General features: G+C 32.2%; 3 protein-coding genes across 5 annotated transcripts; 2 read left to right on the plus strand and 1 right to left on the minus strand.

Annotated features, from left to right (window-relative positions):
- Nucleotides 1-2563: 2563 nt before the first annotated feature.
- On the minus strand, nucleotides 2564-3638 carry LOC123899107. The gene is made up of 2 exons (XM_045950165.1): nucleotides 3543-3638; nucleotides 2564-2974 (listed from the first exon to the last, which is right to left on the minus strand). The coding sequence occupies exons 1-2, from the start codon at nucleotides 3636-3638 to the stop codon at nucleotides 2564-2566; spliced, it is 507 nt and encodes a 168-aa protein (XP_045806121.1).
- A 5874-nt stretch (nucleotides 3639-9512) lies between these two features.
- LOC123899333 (protein SOSEKI 3-like) lies at nucleotides 9513-13726 on the plus strand. 3 transcript variants are annotated; one of them, XM_045950443.1, is made up of 6 exons: nucleotides 9513-10209; nucleotides 10451-10520; nucleotides 10772-10887; nucleotides 10994-11867; nucleotides 13034-13240; nucleotides 13332-13726. In XM_045950443.1, the coding sequence occupies exons 1-6, from the start codon at nucleotides 10017-10019 to the stop codon at nucleotides 13402-13404; spliced, it is 1533 nt and encodes a 510-aa protein (XP_045806399.1). In that variant the 5' UTR covers nucleotides 9513-10016; the 3' UTR covers nucleotides 13405-13726. The 3 variants fall into 3 exon arrangements, with proteins under 3 accessions (XP_045806399.1, XP_045806400.1, XP_045806402.1); XM_045950444.1 differs by having other exon boundaries at nucleotides 13034-13220; XM_045950446.1 differs by lacking the exon at nucleotides 13332-13726 and having other exon boundaries at nucleotides 13034-13244.
- Nucleotides 13727-14828: 1102 nt separating this feature from the next.
- On the plus strand, nucleotides 14829-16810 carry LOC123898058 (pentatricopeptide repeat-containing protein At3g56030, mitochondrial-like). Its single transcript, XM_045948908.1, has 2 exons — nucleotides 14829-16352; nucleotides 16449-16810. Exon 1 carries the CDS (start codon nucleotides 14872-14874, stop codon nucleotides 16264-16266), a length of 1395 nt encoding a protein of 464 aa, XP_045804864.1. The 5' UTR covers nucleotides 14829-14871; the 3' UTR covers nucleotides 16267-16352; nucleotides 16449-16810.
- Nucleotides 16811-17055: the final 245 nt, after the last annotated feature.

Below are 17055 nucleotides of genomic sequence, written 5' to 3' on the forward strand. Positions count from 1 at the left end.
GTAGGTGGAATGAGAAATTTTTTGTTGGCACGACGTCCCACAGAAACTCTGACCCTAAACTAACAAAGCCCAGGTCCACAGTTATTTAGAAGCCCAGGTCAATAGTTTTATTTTATTTTTATATTTGATTTATGGATTAATTAAGTTTTTCCCCCTAAAAATATAATAAATTTTAATTTAAGTCCTTAAAAATAAAAATCGAATGTTTTCATCATCCCAATTTTTTTTGTCCCTAATGACCCAATTTCTATTCATGTTAATGTAAATGTTGTGATCTTTTGTGTTAAAAATTGTCCATGTTATGTCATCTACTATTTTCATGTCTGTTTTTGTCCGTATTATATTCTAGAGATGTCCAAATCGTATCAAAATTATGTTTATTAGGGATAAAAAATGAAACAAAAAATTTTAAAAGGACAAAAATATTATGTTTTTATTTTTGTGGATTAAAATTCATTTTATTTATAGCGAATAAAAACTTATTTAACTTTTAGATGCAAATCCAAGTTAACCATCTACAATGAAGGAACAAAAATAAGCCTACTTTATAAAAATGTTTGTAATATAGCTTTTAATAGTTCATACTTAAGTGATTTTTGGATATCAATATTTCGAATAATCAAGTGAATTTTTTTTTGGAAATATTGATATCCAAAAAAAGTTTCAAAATGAATAATTTATGTCTTATAAAAAGCAATTTACACTATATGTACCAAACAAAAAAGTAATTTATACTAAGTTTCAAGCATTTTGGGTCTGTTTGTTATAATTTTTTAAAAATAGATTTTTTTATAGTGTTACATAATTTTGTGTAAAAAAAAAATTTACAAAGAAACTTTTTATAGAAGTTTCAAATGAAAATTTGGTTTGAATAGTTATTCTTAAAATGTTATTTTAGGTATTTCATCATTTTATTGAAACTTTTTTTGGATATCAATATTTCGAAAAATCACTTAATTTTGAGGCTATTTCAAATAGATTTTCATAAAAATTATTTTTGAAATACAATTTTTTGAAAAAATTCTGATTTTGACTATGTTTTGATCTTCAATAATGCGTGTTTATGTTATATGATGTCAAAATTAGTATTTCAATTAGAAAAAACGAATATATTTGAAAAACAGTTTTAGAAAATCTATTTTAAAAAATTCAAAGAAAAAATCCATATTTTTAAAACCGAAACAAACCTACTTTTATTTCTTCCTAAAAACACAAGCATTTCGTTTTAGTTTTTGAAATAGTTTCGATTTAAGTATAAAACAAATCCAAAAGCAAGAATTGTTAAGTTATTATGTGAATGTATAGGACTGGGTGGCTTGAAGATGGTCACTCATTCTGCTTGACTACATTACATATATACCCCACATTAATTAATTGTTCAAAACATTAGGCTATACTCTACCTTGAATTTTCTCATTCCCGTCAATATTTTTCGCTAGTACACCTTTCTTGGGTTTTCTTTGGTCTTCCAGAAGCCACCACTTCACTCATGGTCATCATAGCATAGGACATTATAGTCAGGGTGGGTGTGTATCACATAATGATTCCTTTTACACGCAATAACTATGTCACGCAGTTACTTCAATTTGGGCTTTGATATAAAATTGATGATGTAAATGATGTAATGACAGACGACCTTGTGAAAATGCAATGTGAGTCCGCAACTAATGTGTCTAATTACGTGCTATGAAGTACGGACTTCAACACAAACATAGACACAAACACGTAAAAACATAGAGCACCGACACATTATAAAAGATCTAAATTGATTTTGTGTTTTTCACATTGCAATGGTAACAGGAAACAAAGCTGGAACACATGCAGTCCCACAAGGCCAATATGTAGCATAGTACAAAACAATACAATCATTTGAAAAATATATACTCCTATGTTTTTTTTCTAATACTCACCAACATGTGGGAATGTTGATGTTCTTTGACAACTAGGGACATATGAACTCATTTCTATTTTTTCCTCTCTGTTATTAAAGATTTGAGGGGTGTAAATAGAAATATTTGGATTCTAGCCTAATGTGTCACCTAAGGGTCTGTTTGGTTCAAAATAGGGGGAGGGGAGGTGAGGTATTTTTATAGAGGGGAGGGGAGGGAAGGGGAGGGGAGGGAAATTTTTTAATTATATATGTGTTTGGTTCAAAAGAGGGGAGAGGAGGGGAGGTGAGGTATTTTAATTAAATATATGTTTGGTTCACAAGGGGAGGGGAGGTATTTTAAAAGCAATTTACTTTTTTACCCTTAAAATCTTATAACACTCATATTGTAAAAACTAATATCTCTCTATTATTACATCAAAATAAATAACACATACTTTTCAAAGAAAAAAAATATCACATACAAGAAACTCACTACCACACCAAGAAATTCACGACATAGACATTAAAACAAAAGCTTTGATTCAATAAAACACGAAAGAAAATATTCAAACAAAGTACATCGTACAACCTCCAAAATATTCGTAAATATTCAAACAAGTGTTCCAAATATTAAAAAACATATTAAAATGCAAATAAAGTATTCATAAACATCATAACACCATTATAGGATGATTAATCAGATGAACCAAAGACCAGTTGCATTATCACAGCTTTGTGTGCTTCAAGTGGACATTGGAGAATCATTCTAAGCTTGTTAACATCGTTCATGACAGCACAATATATCTCAGGCAATGACGCTGCCTCACACCCGCAACCCTCTATTAAATTCCATGTTTCTTGACCAAAAATTGGAGGCAGATCATATTTTTGACGTTCTCTCATTATTTCATTTCCTTCTCGTAGTGCCTCAGCAACCATATTCATTGACTCTTTCATTTCAATCATTTCATTGTTTGACTCTTTATCCTTAGCCACTTTCAATTTCTTCTTTTTACTACCACTTGCTATAGGAGAAGGGTCTGATGATTGTGTTTCAGGTACAGTAAAATCAAAATGAGGAGCATCAAAACCCTCCAAATTCACCTCATTTTGAGCAACATGACCATCAATGTCTTGAATAGTTTCTACAAAGTCTTCATCGATGACCGATGAACTTTGTTTTCTTGTCTCCTTTAAAGTCCCAGATTCATCGCCATCAGCTCGGTTGGGTCCATAAAGTGTCACCATCTTCTCATAATTTGGACTGAAAAATAAGTTTCACAATAGTTATACAACTATTAATTAATAAAAATATTGCAAAATACAAGATTTATAAAACTTACCGCAATTAGAGCATCCCAAACTTCTGGCTCAGCATCCCATAATTGTGTAGTTGGATTCATGGAAAATCCCAAACTTCACGATTTTTAACATTATGGGTTAATATGTAAATTGTTTTTGCAACTTGTTCTTCCACGCTTGACCATCGTGTAGCCTGTAAACCCCCCTCTCTTTCTAACATATCACATAGCCTTAAAAAAGTTTGAGGGCTCATTCTCAATAGATTTCTACTAGTTTCACAATTACTAATTCGATACATTATTTCTTCACGCACCCTTTCTCTCTCAGAGCTCATGCTATAACTTAATTTTCTCTTACGAGACATCCGAACATAAAGGTAAACAATTGCACACATAAGTTGAGCTACAGCTCTACGACGCAGATCAAACCATCTATTAATAACAATTTCTCGATCTTGATGATCCATCTAATTCAATAAAAAAAATTAAAAAAATAAATAAGCAAGCAGTATACAAATAACACGTATAAAAATATGTTCAATAGTGAAAACGTGAACAGACGAGCAAGCAGTATAAAAACATCACTTATAAAAATATGTTCAATAGTTAGGATCCATCTAATACAAACACACATGAAGAAACATCAACGTGATGAGCAGAGAAGCAGTATAAAAACAAGACGTATAAAAATATGTTCAATAGTTAGAAAAAACATACACGGGTACGAGCAAGCAGAGGCAATGAGGATGAGCAAGCAGCCGTAATGATGATCAAATTGTGACAGACAAGGAGTATAGGTAATACAGACAACAAAGACCTAATAATAAAAATGGTAATAAGGATAATATTGGAATTTTAAAATATATTGAGGATAATTTTGTCAGTTTAATAAACTTTGAAAAAGCTTCCCTCCCCTCACCTCCAAATCCCCCCGATTTGGGGGGAAGCAAAAATTGAGTTTAGGAGGGATTTTGCTTACCTCCCCTCCCCTCCTATCCCCTCCTAAAAATTGAACCAAACACAAAAAAATTAAAATATTACCTCCCCTCCCCTCCCCTCCAAAACCCCCGAACCAAACAGACCCTAAAGCAATGAAGACAATTGAGAAACTGAGAAAGGATGATGAATCATTGCGGACATCATCACATTCGTAAATCAAGAGAGTCTGAAATATCGATCAAATCACATTTTGATGTCAGTTATTTTAATAAGTTAAATTAGCTCACCCAAATTGGCACAAGAGAGAATCGAACCTCAGACTCAGGGGCGTCTCCGAGTTTTAGGAGACTCTGTGCAAAATATAAAAGTGGCCCCTTAATATAAAAAAATTATTTTTTTAAGAAAAAAAAAACTGTCAGTTTAAATTGCGTATAATATAAAAAAATCATTTTTATTCTTGTAAACATATAGATTATCAATATTAAATCAATTGCATTAAATCAAATGGGATAAGAAATACAAAATAATTATCTTTGTATATAACGTCAAAAAGGAACCTCCTAATCTAAGTTTATATTTTATGCAAAGATTAAAATGGACTAAAACTATATTTACGAGTATAGATAACTAATTTATTGATACTCATGATATTATATGAACATTAACAATATATAACTATTAGTTTATGGCCTAAAAATTAATCTATTAATATACATTTGATATTTTATAGGTATAAATAATATATAAGTAATATTATAGGACCTCAAAATTTTGAGTTGAGGCCCTCGAAATTTTGAGGCCCAATGCCGTCGCACACCTCGCACATGTGTGCGAGCCGCCACTGCTCAGACTTCAAGAAGAGTATATTCTCAGATCTCAAGTCAATACCAATACACCAACCCAAGTGGGTTCACATTTTGATGTCATTGTTTTTTATGTACTTTAATTTCTAAAATATCTCTAACAAATATGATTGCGCTTATGTATAAAATAATTTTATAATGATGTATATAAATTAAATCTATAGTTTGAGTTCGTATGCTAATTAGATAGCCAAAATTGTTTGTGTGCGTGTGAAAACTAATAATACTACTCGATTATTATCTGTTTTGAATTGGAGCAAGACTCATTTATAGTGCTAGGGCGGATGGCCACATCATAGACAAGTCTTAGAGACACATTGAAGAAGGACTGATGGACTCACCGAGACCGTTAGATCAAAGAGCTAGCTAGTGTGATCTTCTTGCACATTGTATATATAGTAGAAGGTTCTAGAGTATAAAAACTCTAATTCTCTCACTATAAAACCTTAACACCTAAAACCATAAAATATGCATTATTCTAACCTTAAAACCTCACACATGCACTTTCTTACTTGATCGTCAAGATATTTATAAATATACCTCCACCTCCATGAATTGAATATCAACGGGCGGCCGTCAACAACCATCATCTACTTCCAAGCCAGAAATCTTGAGTTCAAACGGATCATTGTCCAAAAAAATTATTTGATGTTACTTTGAATTTTCAATGATGTGATAAGTATTTAATCCAGTCAAACTTCAACATGATGTGCAAGTTTGCCCTTTGCAGAAGGGAACCCTAATGTCATAAACCATCATCGGGTCCTTGTTAGATCAGTTGGTTGCATTGAACATGGGCAACTTGTTTGATAGATAAAAGACTTGCAATCATAGGTATATATATACATGTACATATACTGATACATGTATGTACACTTGAAATGTATGCCCCCATGGTGAGGCTAACCTAAGCAAAATTAGGTTTAAGTGGAACAAAATGATAAGAACAATATATCATATTTCTTAATCATCATATATATAATGATGCAATTATGTGTAGCCTACCTAAATGGCTAAATCATCTCCCTTAATTTATACTACTCCTTTTGATAGGAATTGATCTATAAAATATATTTATCAACATAGTTCATTAATGAGTTTAAGTGAAGATTGAATCGATTAATAGTATCTAAATTCAAACTCTACTTTAAAACCATCATTAGTTATATTTTGCACTTTTTAAGCAAACTTAAGATTACTAGAAATAATGAAAATTTGAAAAGTAAGATAAATTGATTGAAATTTAATTAATTGTGAGCCTGAGTTAAGTAGAGAGTTTGAAACAAGCTTTTCAAATTCATTTCATACATATGCACGAAAGGGAGTTAATGCAAGGGGAATTAAGGGTCATGAGTGTAATTGAAAATTGGCAGGTATTTTAGGGGGTCCAACAAGGGTACATATGTAGTTTATACGCACTAATACATAGTACACATGTTACCTAAGAAGTGAAATTTGAGTAATGAAGGAAGAGGATATATAAGATAAGAGCCACTAACCTACAACCACTATACTTTGTTGTAAAATAAGAGTCTAATGTAAGCAATACTCCCTCCGACCTTATTTATAAGCAAAATTTACTTTTTAAATTCATTGAAAAATTAATGTATAGACTAAATACATTAATTTTTCAATGAATCTAAAAAATAACTTTTACTTATAAATAAGGTCGGAGGGAGTAGTGTCTTTATTTTCTTTTCCTTACCCGTGGACAAAGTGGAAAAAACCATCTAAAATTTATACATAACATTTTGAGTCGAACAATTTTTTTTATCAGATTTTACTTATCTCACGGTCAAATTTCATTACTTGAACCCTTTCTCTAAAGAACCGAAGAGTTAACACTAAAAGAAATTCAATTTAACAATATTAATATTATCAGTTGAATTTGATCTTATAGATATTTAATCTAACAATATTGATATTTTCCGTTGAACTAAATACTAACTTGTTTGTTTTGAAAAGTAAGTTCCTTTGTGATGGTAATAAAAGTACGCGTCTATATTAATTTGATGATGCCGTAATTTGCAAGCAATGATAAATGTTCACTTCATTGATCCAAATGATGGTGTTAGTAAATTTGTTGTGTATTAAGTACTTACGTATTAACCGATTTATTTGGCATGCATTTTAATACTCACTTACTCACAATAAATATTCCTACGTGCTACCAGTTATCTTGTTCGGGGACTAGGAAACATAAAAATAAATATAATTGTGGCTCATTACCGTAAAAAATAATTCCTCCGGACACAAATATAAGAAAAAATAACTGTTTATGCGGTGTTTAAGAAATTTAGTTAAGTGTAGTTAATTTTCTTGATTTAATGCAAAACATGAGTTAAGTTTACTATATTACCCTTTGAAAAGTGATTAATGCTTTGGAAATCACATAAACTTTTAAAAAGTGAAATGATTAAATAAGGATATATTATGAATAATAGTATTAATTAGTTTAAAAGTAGTTGACTTTTGCTTATATTTGTGTCCAAAATTTAAAGTGTTTTTTTTCTTATATTTGTGTCCGGAGGGAGTAAACGACTTGCAATTTTCAAAGACTAAAAAACATTTTCACATATTGAAATTTTAGTCTATTTTAGTCTCTTAACTTTCAAAATAGTATTTTTGACTTCCTAATTTTCACAAATTTGTGGTTTTGGCTCTCTAACCAAAATAATGCAAATCTGGCAAATGACTCGCATGATACGTCATCATAGCTCACCACATATGCTGACGTGACATGTCAGTTGTTGTCCACAGCAAGACACGCTGACATGACATGTGAATCACTTGTCATATGTTGACTTAGTCAAAATCAGTGGGGGAGCATCCTTTTGTAAAACGGGTTAAAGTTAGGGGCTAAAATTGCAAGTTTATGAAAATTAAAGGACCAAAAGTGCTATTCTAAAAGTTAAAGCGTAAAAATCGCAAATTTGTAAAAATTATGGGGTGATAACTGTAATTTAGCCTAAAATAAAAAGTACATCTTTATTTTGCCGTTTGTTAAATACCAAAATAAAACAAATTTATATATAAATAATTTGGAGATTATTTTCAAAAAAAATTGGTAAAAAAAACTATGTTGTGTTTTTTTTTTCAAGCTCCTTACAAAAATTTTGAGAGGTAAAGTAATTTGATTTTGTATTTATACTTTTGGACAACAAAATCACCTTTTACTTTCAGCATAATATTTTACAAAATAAAAAGCATTTATTTGGAAAAATAATATTTTTTGTCAATGAAATTTTAAGTGATTTTGATCCAAAGTAATATTTTATTTAGGCACACACTAATCCAAAAATTTAAAACAAGAATAATATAATCACATCAATCAACATCATTTTATTTCTTTTCTCTTTAATTTTTATTTGTTTTGTGGGTGTTCCTAACACCTCTTATTTATATTTGTGCCTATCAAAAAAATTTCCGACCGTGAGTGTTGAATCGACACCCTTACTGAAGTATAGGTCAACTACTTACCAGTTGAGTTAATTTATGTTGATATTGCATACATAACCAAAACATTTAATTTAATTTTTTTTATCAAGTAGCCTAGTGACAATAATTTTATTCATTAACTAAATAAATGGGGCAAAATATTGAATTCAAATTCCAACCCTTGTATATTACAACATCCTTATCAATCGAGTTGTGCTCACATAAACTAAATAACAAGCCTTATATGCATGTACTATCAACATAAAAGTATTTTGTACCGTGATCAATCATAATTATCATTTCATTAAAAACATTTGGCTTTTAACCCTAACTATTTTTAAATTATGCATATATGGTAATATTTTCTTATGTCTTACTTTCTTAGTTACCATGTTTTAGAACGAAATTTCGACTGTCTCGAGAAATCAATTCAGCACACAAATAAATTCTCTCATCTCAACCAAATTTTCTTACATATGCAAGTGTTAATAGTAAAATTTTTACACTTGCTTAAGAATTCAAATCTTTTATCATTTAAACCAACCCATATGTTTGACTTTAAATTATTTTATTTCAAGGAATTAAAGAGTGTTGTAAAAAATGTAATGACGATACATTGATAGTGTAAAATAGTTTTATGCGATTATCTAATAAAAAAATATCAATTTTCCATATTATATCAAGAAAGTTGAGTGAAGTGACTGAAAACATGATTATCCACCTTATGGGTGAAAATTTTAGCCACCAAACTACCTGACTATTTTTTTATTTTACACATGAATAATCCCAAATTACTAAACCATTATTTTTTTAATTTACAATGAAGTAAGAATTGAACCCGAAATCTCATACACACCACACGAATCTTTTAACATTAGATCAAAACAGTGGTGTCTTTAATTATTAATTAAACCAATTGAAAGTTGAAACTTCCTAATAAAACATGGTGAAGAGATCTCAAATTCAAATTTAGAGTAAGAACCACTAAAAAAATGGTATCAGTAAAAGCTGTGAAAAGGGTAAAAGCAAAAAAGAGAGAGTACTACAACTACAACTACAAAAAGAGTGAAACCATTAGAAGACTTTGTAAGTTGTAACAGTCAATCAAAATCAAATCATATCCAAAAAAGATTACCGCGAAATAAGGAACAAGCTTACTCACCTTCACTGTCTTGTCTTTTTTTTCAATTCCAACAACACATTCTCAACTCTCTCAAACCCACCACACTCTCTGTCTCTGTCCCATTTCCTCAACTAAACTAAACCAACACACACATGCCCTTCATAGTAGATTCTGACTCCACCTAATTCAGTACTTCAATTTTTCTTCCAAACCTCTTTCCTTTATTGTTTTTTATTATCCCCCTTATTAAAAGGGTTCTAAAGATCTGATTTTTATTCATGGTGGTAGATAATTCGCACATCCTTTTATGTTTTTGTTGAATTTCTGTGAGAAAGTTTGAATTTTTAGCAAGTTTTTGTTGTGGGGTTGTTGTAATTTTGGTGATAGAGAATTCACACACCCTTTTGTGTTTTTGTTGAAGTTGTGTGAGAAAGTTTGAATTTTTATCAAGTTTTTGTTGTGGGGTTGTTTTGATTTCGAGAATGGAAACAAGGGTGAAGAAATATAGGCAACAATTGAGTCCTGAGAGGTCCAAAGTATGGAAGGAAAAGCCTCCAAAGTATTATAAGAACAGGAAAGTTCCTGTTGTTTACTATCTTTGTAGGAATAGACAGCTTGAACATCCTCATTTCATGGAGGTTCCAATTTCATCCCCAGATGGTTTGTTCTTGAGAGGTAAATATTGGAAATTCTCAATTCAAAACTTTTTTTGGGATGTTTTTTAGTTGTTTGTGTTTTATAAGGATTGTTTTCTATCAAGCCGGGACATTCCTTGGATTAGGCGTGTCCAGTGTCTCGTGAACCTGTCTGACAGACACCTTACGTTGAATTATGTTATTTTCTCAAATTATTATTGGTGTCAACGTGTCAGTGTCCGTGTGTTTGTGCTTCATAGATTCGTTTTGTTTGTGTGCAGATGTGATTGATAAACTTGATGCTTTGAGAGGTAGAGGCATGGCTTCCTTGTATTCATGGTCTTGTAAAAGGTGAGAACTTGTTTTAGTTACTATCTCTTATTGGTGTTTGATTTTGAGTTTGTTTAGGTGAACTTATTTTAGCTTATTTAGTGACTTAAACTAAATACTTGTTAGACTGTTTGTGAGAGTTTATGAAAACAACTTATGACATGTTCATAACCTGAAAATAGCTTATTTTTATAAGCTTTCCAAAGTAGCTTAGGAAAACAACTTATAGCTTATATATAGTAACAGTTTGTTTATTTATTATGTAATTTTAGGAGCTACAAGAATGGATATGTATGGCATGACCTTAGTGAAGATGATTTAATTCAACCTGCACATGGTAACGAGTATGTCCTCAAAGGCTCCGAGCTGTTTTGCGAATCAAATTCAGGTCAATAATATTATGGATCTTGTTTTGTTTATGTTTGTTTATTATCTTCACATTTGTGTTTTAGCAAATCTTAAAATCATTGTGAATTTTCAACTTTGACTCGCAGACCATTTTAGCCCTATTAGCAATGTGAAACTACAGCGCCTAAAGCGGTTGCCGGAGCCAGTTTCATGTAGGAGCCACGACGAGGCTTCTTCCTCTTCAAGCATGAATGAAAGAGAGGGTAGAAACTCTCACGAAGATGAGGTCTCTCCAAGTCAACATACCGGTTCCTCGGATGTGTCTCCAGAGTCTAGAGATGGAAATAGTGATTCTCAAAGTTTATCATTGACAGAATACAAAATCTACAAAACCGATGGATCGGCAGATGCTTCGACTCAAACGGAAGAATATACTAGCAGATCTTCAACACAGAAAACTTGTACTAAGGGTGTATCGACTGAGGATAGCTCATTAGGATCTGAATGCGATGAAATATGTGAAACTCAAGCGCCACAAGTGAAAGATAATTCAGAAATCTGTCCGGATGTTGTTTCTCCTCCTCTCTCGAATTCGAGTCCATTGTCATCTCGAGGGAAGACCGAAACTTTGGAATCCCTTATTAGAGCTGATGCAAGCAGAATGAACAGTTTTAGGATCGTAGAAGATGAAGGTATTCATATGCAAACTAGTACAAGACTGAAGGCTTCAAATTTGCTGTTGCAATTGATCTCGTGCGGGTCTATATCTGTGAAAAACCATAGTCTTGACCTAATTCCTTCCTATAAGGCTCGATTTTCTCATTCGAAATTCCCCTCCCCGTTGTTCTCAACTTCTGTTATGTTGGGAGAATTAGATTGCATTGGAGGGAATCTGAAGGCAACGAGCCTCAGAATGGAAGACAGAGAGTATTTTAGTGGAAGCTTAGTCGAATCAAAAATGGCGAAGGAAGAAGATGGACATAATGTTCTCAAACGCTCTTCTTCTTTCAACTCTGAGAGGTAGGTTTTGCTTTCAACTTTGATGAATAGGACTTGTTTTGGCACATAGTTTTTCTCTAATTAGTGAATAAGGTGGAAAATGCTTGAATTTGGCGTTATTTTTTTAATGACTACGAGGAATCAAAATTAGTACCTGAGAGAGTTTGCAAAATTCACACACACACTGTGCACCAACCACTTGCGCTATAGCGCTAGACCCTGATGGTTTCAATTTGGTGTTTAGAGTTTTCATCTTACATGAAAATTTTCCTGATTGAGCCGCTCGTTAACTTAATGACTTGTTGGTTACAAACAATCCACAAAGCTAGTAATTAGTACCAAGTCAAATCTCAAATTCAATGACTAAACTCTGCAAGTCTACGTTCATATTTTGCATATGCTTTCACTTCTCTTCAAATTTAAATATCACTTTAGCATCTTTTCTTAATAACTTGGTCAGCTCTGAATTTGTTTTATAGTAAAAGATTCTAAACTAAGCTCTGGAGAATGTCTTTGTATTTCTTTAGCAAGTTGCTTTTTAAGCAATATTTAATTGAAAATAAGTGCTTTTAAAATGCTTGTTTAAAGCTAAACAATATTTAATAGTAAATAAGTGCTTTAACATACTTGTTTAGATCTTAATTTATACTTGTATTGCAAGGTGTCTAAAGGAGTTAAGGTAGCTTCATTGCTTTATACGGAAAACATCGATTTCATTAGAACTTCCAATATCATACAGTAACACTTTACACAAAAGGGAATAAAAGTAAGCAATAGAAAAGAATAAAAGCGAAAGGCTGAACAAATTGAGATTTAGATTCTCTTGTGTCTTTTTCTTTATTTTTTTCCATCTCATGTTATCATGTGCAATAATAAAGATGAATAGCATTTAGCCATTTATCAATAGCTTCTTTTGAAACAATTTCGGAGATAATGCCAAGATTTGATGATATAGTCGGCACTCGGCAGTACTGGTAGTTGATATGGTCCTAACTTGGAGACTAAGCTTTCTTACATCACATGATGCTGAAAATGGCTTAGGATCAAGAATTAATGTGGCTGCCTTTGTTGTTTCGTGCTTTATAATATTGCAATTGATTTTGATAGGCATGTGATATGCGTACGCTTTCGCCATCACATCTTTGCCAATGTTTCATCTGTAACAAAACATTTACTCAATTATGCAGGACAAATAAAGAGTCGAAATCACAAGACATAGAGGAGCCATCCTCAGGAACTTCAAAATGCAATTCGCGGTCAATTAATGACTCGGGCATATTGCCAATACCGTCCAACGGTAACAGCAAAAGCATCACTAGACCTACATCGGAGAAAAAGTATTCTATGAGGCTAAACTCATTTAGAGAAGAGAAGGTGATCCAAATCGAAGAAAGTTAAGCATTGACTTCATTATTTTTCTACTAAACACTGTTAAACTACTTATATTTTCGATCATTATTGACGAGTTTGATTTTAACTCAACAGGCTTGCTTCAGGAGCTCGTGTTATAATCCAATCCAAACCATCTTCCAACACATCATCACCTTATAGCTCTTAAAAAATAATGTTTTTAGAGGTTTTGCAACTAGCAAAAAAGTGTGGCATATTTACTACACCAAATTCAAATTCAAATCCAAAAGATGGTGTGTGTGTGTGTGTGTGTGTGTGTGTCCCCATAATCTATAAAGTGAAAAATGCTGTGACATACAAACTGCAAACGGTACTATATTGCAGGTGTGGTCCTAATGGTCCACTACACTTTGTGTGTAAATTTTGTGTGCTTGTTATAGGAATAGGAACTAGTATCTAAAAATTATGTGATTGCACAACTTCTTGTGCAAATTTTGGGTGCTTTGTTATATATAAATTGAGTTGAAATATTGTGATTGCACAACTTGTTTAGGACATGAACTAAACTTTCACTGTGTGGTAAGTAAGCCAAGGTTGTTTGTTTCCGGCTTCAAGACACCAACATGATGTTAGCTTTAAAATTAGGGTGAGAGCTAAAATATGTCAAGAGTTTCATAATTCAAGTGGAAAGTTTCCAAAATTGTTAAAGTTTGTGGCATTGTAAACCTATAAAAAATGAGTGAATACTAAAATGTAGTGGAGTATTGTAGATATGTTGAATCAAAATTAGACGGTTTAGATTTAAAGATATATTTTTTATTTTAGTTTAATATAAAAGTTTAAGATGGAATTTTGAACTATATTTTTTTGTTTTTGATAAGCGAAATTTGAACCGTATGATTTTGATATATCTCGATTTTCTCTAAGTATAGTATCAATGCACCGATCGGTTTATACGCGACCCTAGTCAAATTTGTTCAAATTTGATTCGTCCAAAAACCTTTGATAAAATTGTGGCGTGCATGATTGAACCTGAAGGAGATAAAGTAATTATTTAGCTCTTGCATAACCTTGTCTGTATGCATAAAAAAAAAACGTGTTCGTATTTTATGTTTTTAATTTATATTTATGTTGTTATTAAAAAAATGTATGTATTCTGCATCAGTTTCATAAAAATCGTTTTTTCAACGCTGGAATCCTAATGGGCGCACAAGAAGAATGAAGGTGTGCGATAAGAAATTCACTATTAATTATTAGCCCACTAATGAGATTTACTTTTGTCACCCTACCAGTTTTTCGCACGTCCTGCGTCTTTTCCATTTTATCCTTCCACTACTTAAGTAGCGGATGTTATAAAAATGATTTTTTTTTTTAAATGTCGTCCGCTACTTAAGTAGCGAATGTTATAAAGGTAGGGTGTTTTGGAGAGTGTCCGCTACTTAGGTAACGGACAGGGGTATTTTAGTAAATTCGTATGGTGCGCAACAAAATGAGTGGTCTTTACCAATTTATTTAGAGCCCAATAGTTTTTTTTTTTTTTTAATGTTGATATGTACTTGAAGTCCAATGCTTCAATTCCAAACAAACAAGTCACATGTAACCAAAAAAAAACAAACACGTCGTATCTTGACCGCTCCAAATGGTTACCTTCGATTTCAACAACATTGTCTAACCTATGGGAATTCGAAACCTCTGCAACAGTCGCAGGTTTTTCACAATTCCTCATTTCTTCACAAAAACCCCATTTTTAACCAAACCCTTTTCCTCCATCCATTTCCACTCACCAAATTCCCTTCTTTTCTCAATTGGGTCTTCCCCATTTTGCTTTTTCAAAAACCCTTTTGATGGTTCCAACATATACTTCAACCTTGGTTTTCAATTTCATACTTCAAGGTATTTTTGTTCTTACCCTTATTCTTCTTATAAGAATAAACCATATGCTACTTCAAAACAAGTTTCTGAAATCATTGCATTGATTATTGAAGGTGTGAATGATTTGGAATATAGGTTAAATATGTTGAATGTGTCTTTATCTATGGCATCAGTTATTTATATTTTTGATAAATTAGCAAGTGAAAGAGTTTCAGCATTGATGTTTTTTCATTGGCTTAATGTTTCACATCCTGAGCTTTGTTGTGATCCTGACATAGGTGGTTGTGTTGTTGATAATTGTGGGTTGTTGGGAAATTTTGAGGCAATGGTTCCTATTTTTAATGAGTTTAACCTAAAAAGGATGTGTTTGGGGAGAAGGGCATTTAGGTTTTTGGTTATTTTAAGGTTTGATGAAGATTCTAGAATGGAATGTGTGAGAAGAATTGTGAATGTTCTTAATGAGGTTGGTGGTGTGTGTCAAAGTTCTGGTTTTAAGGTTTTGATAGAGATTTTGAGTTTTTCGGGTAATTTTGATACAGTGGAGTTTGTGATAGGAGAAGCTGGGAGGCACGTGAATCGTTATAACTATTTATTGAGGATGATGTGCAAGAGAGGTGATTACGAGAAAGTAGGCGATTTAGTAGAGAAGATGAAGAGATGTGGTGTTGAACCGAATGGAAGTACTTACAATATGTTGGTTAGTTGTTTATTCAAGATTGGTAATTTTGCCGAGGCTTGTCAAGTTCTTGAAACTATGGAAAAAGAAAATGGTTTATCGTACGATTTTACGTTTGATACTATTGTAAGATTACTATGTAAACATGGACAGATTGATTTAGCTTTGACGTTTACCGATAAAATGACTTTGAAGGGTATTGAACCTTGTAGTTTAACTCATGCTGCGGTGATAAAGTGTTATTTTGAACAGGGTAAATACGATGAAGCGCACAAGTATGTGGTTGATTCTGCTTGTAAGGGTAGCTATTCCAGTAATGAAAACTACACTTTACTGGCTTCTCTTCATTTAAAGAAAGGAAGTGTTCTACATTCCCAAAAGATTCTTCATGAGATGATGGATAGAGGTCTTAAACCTAATTATTCGGTGTATATGAAGATAAGAAAGTGTCTTGAAAAGAAAAATAAAGCAGATATGTCTTGGGAATTATCAAGAAAATACTTGTCCTTGATTGAAACGTGAACAAAGATGCTGGATTTTGTGTGACAGGTTTGTGTAATGTCATCCGGGGTTTGATCAAAAGCTACTCCGCGTTTCCGAGTATTCAGGTATGTGCTGTTTCATTTCAGGAACTGTTGCAACTTGCAAGTACTAAGAAAAATGTTCTCCTTGTGATGATCTTCTTGATGTTTTAATATTGGCAGAAGCTCACCTAATGTAGCTTGGACACGTGAGGAAACATAGCGGCTCCTCAATCGGAAAAATTAGATCAAATCAAATGAAAGATAGTTTGGCTAAAACGGTAAAGAAAGAGTGAAGAAAAATTTAGAAGAAATTTATTCAAGAGCTAGCTCTGAATGATTTAACTGAAAATGAAGCCTGGTGTAATTTATAGGACAAGGGTTTAGTCGTTGTTGACACGAGTTAAAAATAATGTATTATACGAGGGCTATGCATGCCTACCCCTCCTCAATTTTGCCGAAACAAGTATTTTTTCATGTAATATTTTTCCCCTGAAAATAATAAAAATGGTTAAGCTTGGCCTGCTTAACATGATCTTCTTAGATCACTATGCTTTCTGTCTTACAAACATTGTTAGACTTGTTTGTCTGTACTTCATATTATTGTGTGATGCTGGAACAGATAACAATTTTATACTTTCTTGCTGCGGCAAGTGTGTTTTATGGCACAACAAAAGTGTTGTGTTATACCATCAAACCATTTAACGCTAATTGTTGTGATTTAGGTGATAATTTGAGAGGTTATAATGGACATTGTAAAACCAATTCGATTTAGAAATGAACCTTCTAT

The sequence above is a fragment of the Trifolium pratense genome, linkage group LG7, assembly GCF_020283565.1.
Source record: "Trifolium pratense cultivar HEN17-A07 linkage group LG7, ARS_RC_1.1, whole genome shotgun sequence".
In the NCBI taxonomy this organism is placed as follows: Eukaryota; Viridiplantae; Streptophyta; class Magnoliopsida; order Fabales; family Fabaceae; genus Trifolium; species Trifolium pratense.

Bases quoted from the DNA above. Each gene is read 5' to 3' on its own strand.
- LOC123899107 (XM_045950165.1), bottom strand. From the start codon at position 3,638: ATGGATCATCAAGATCGAGAAATTGTTATTAATAGATGGTTTGATCTG. The intron at 2,975-3,542 runs GTTCGGATGTCT...GCTCAAAATGAG, and splicing joins GTGCAATTGTTTACCTTTAT to GTGAATTTGGAGGGTTTTGA.
- LOC123899333 (XM_045950443.1), top strand. From the start codon at position 10,017: ATGGAAACAAGGGTGAAGAAATATAGGCAACAATTGAGTCCTGAGAGG. The intron at 10,888-10,993 runs GTCAATAATATT...TTTGACTCGCAG, and splicing joins GTTTTGCGAATCAAATTCAG to ACCATTTTAGCCCTATTAGC. The intron at 11,868-13,033 runs GTAGGTTTTGCT...TCAATTATGCAG, and splicing joins TCTTCTTTCAACTCTGAGAG to GACAAATAAAGAGTCGAAAT.
- LOC123898058 (XM_045948908.1), top strand. From the start codon at position 14,872: ATGGGAATTCGAAACCTCTGCAACAGTCGCAGGTTTTTCACAATTCCT.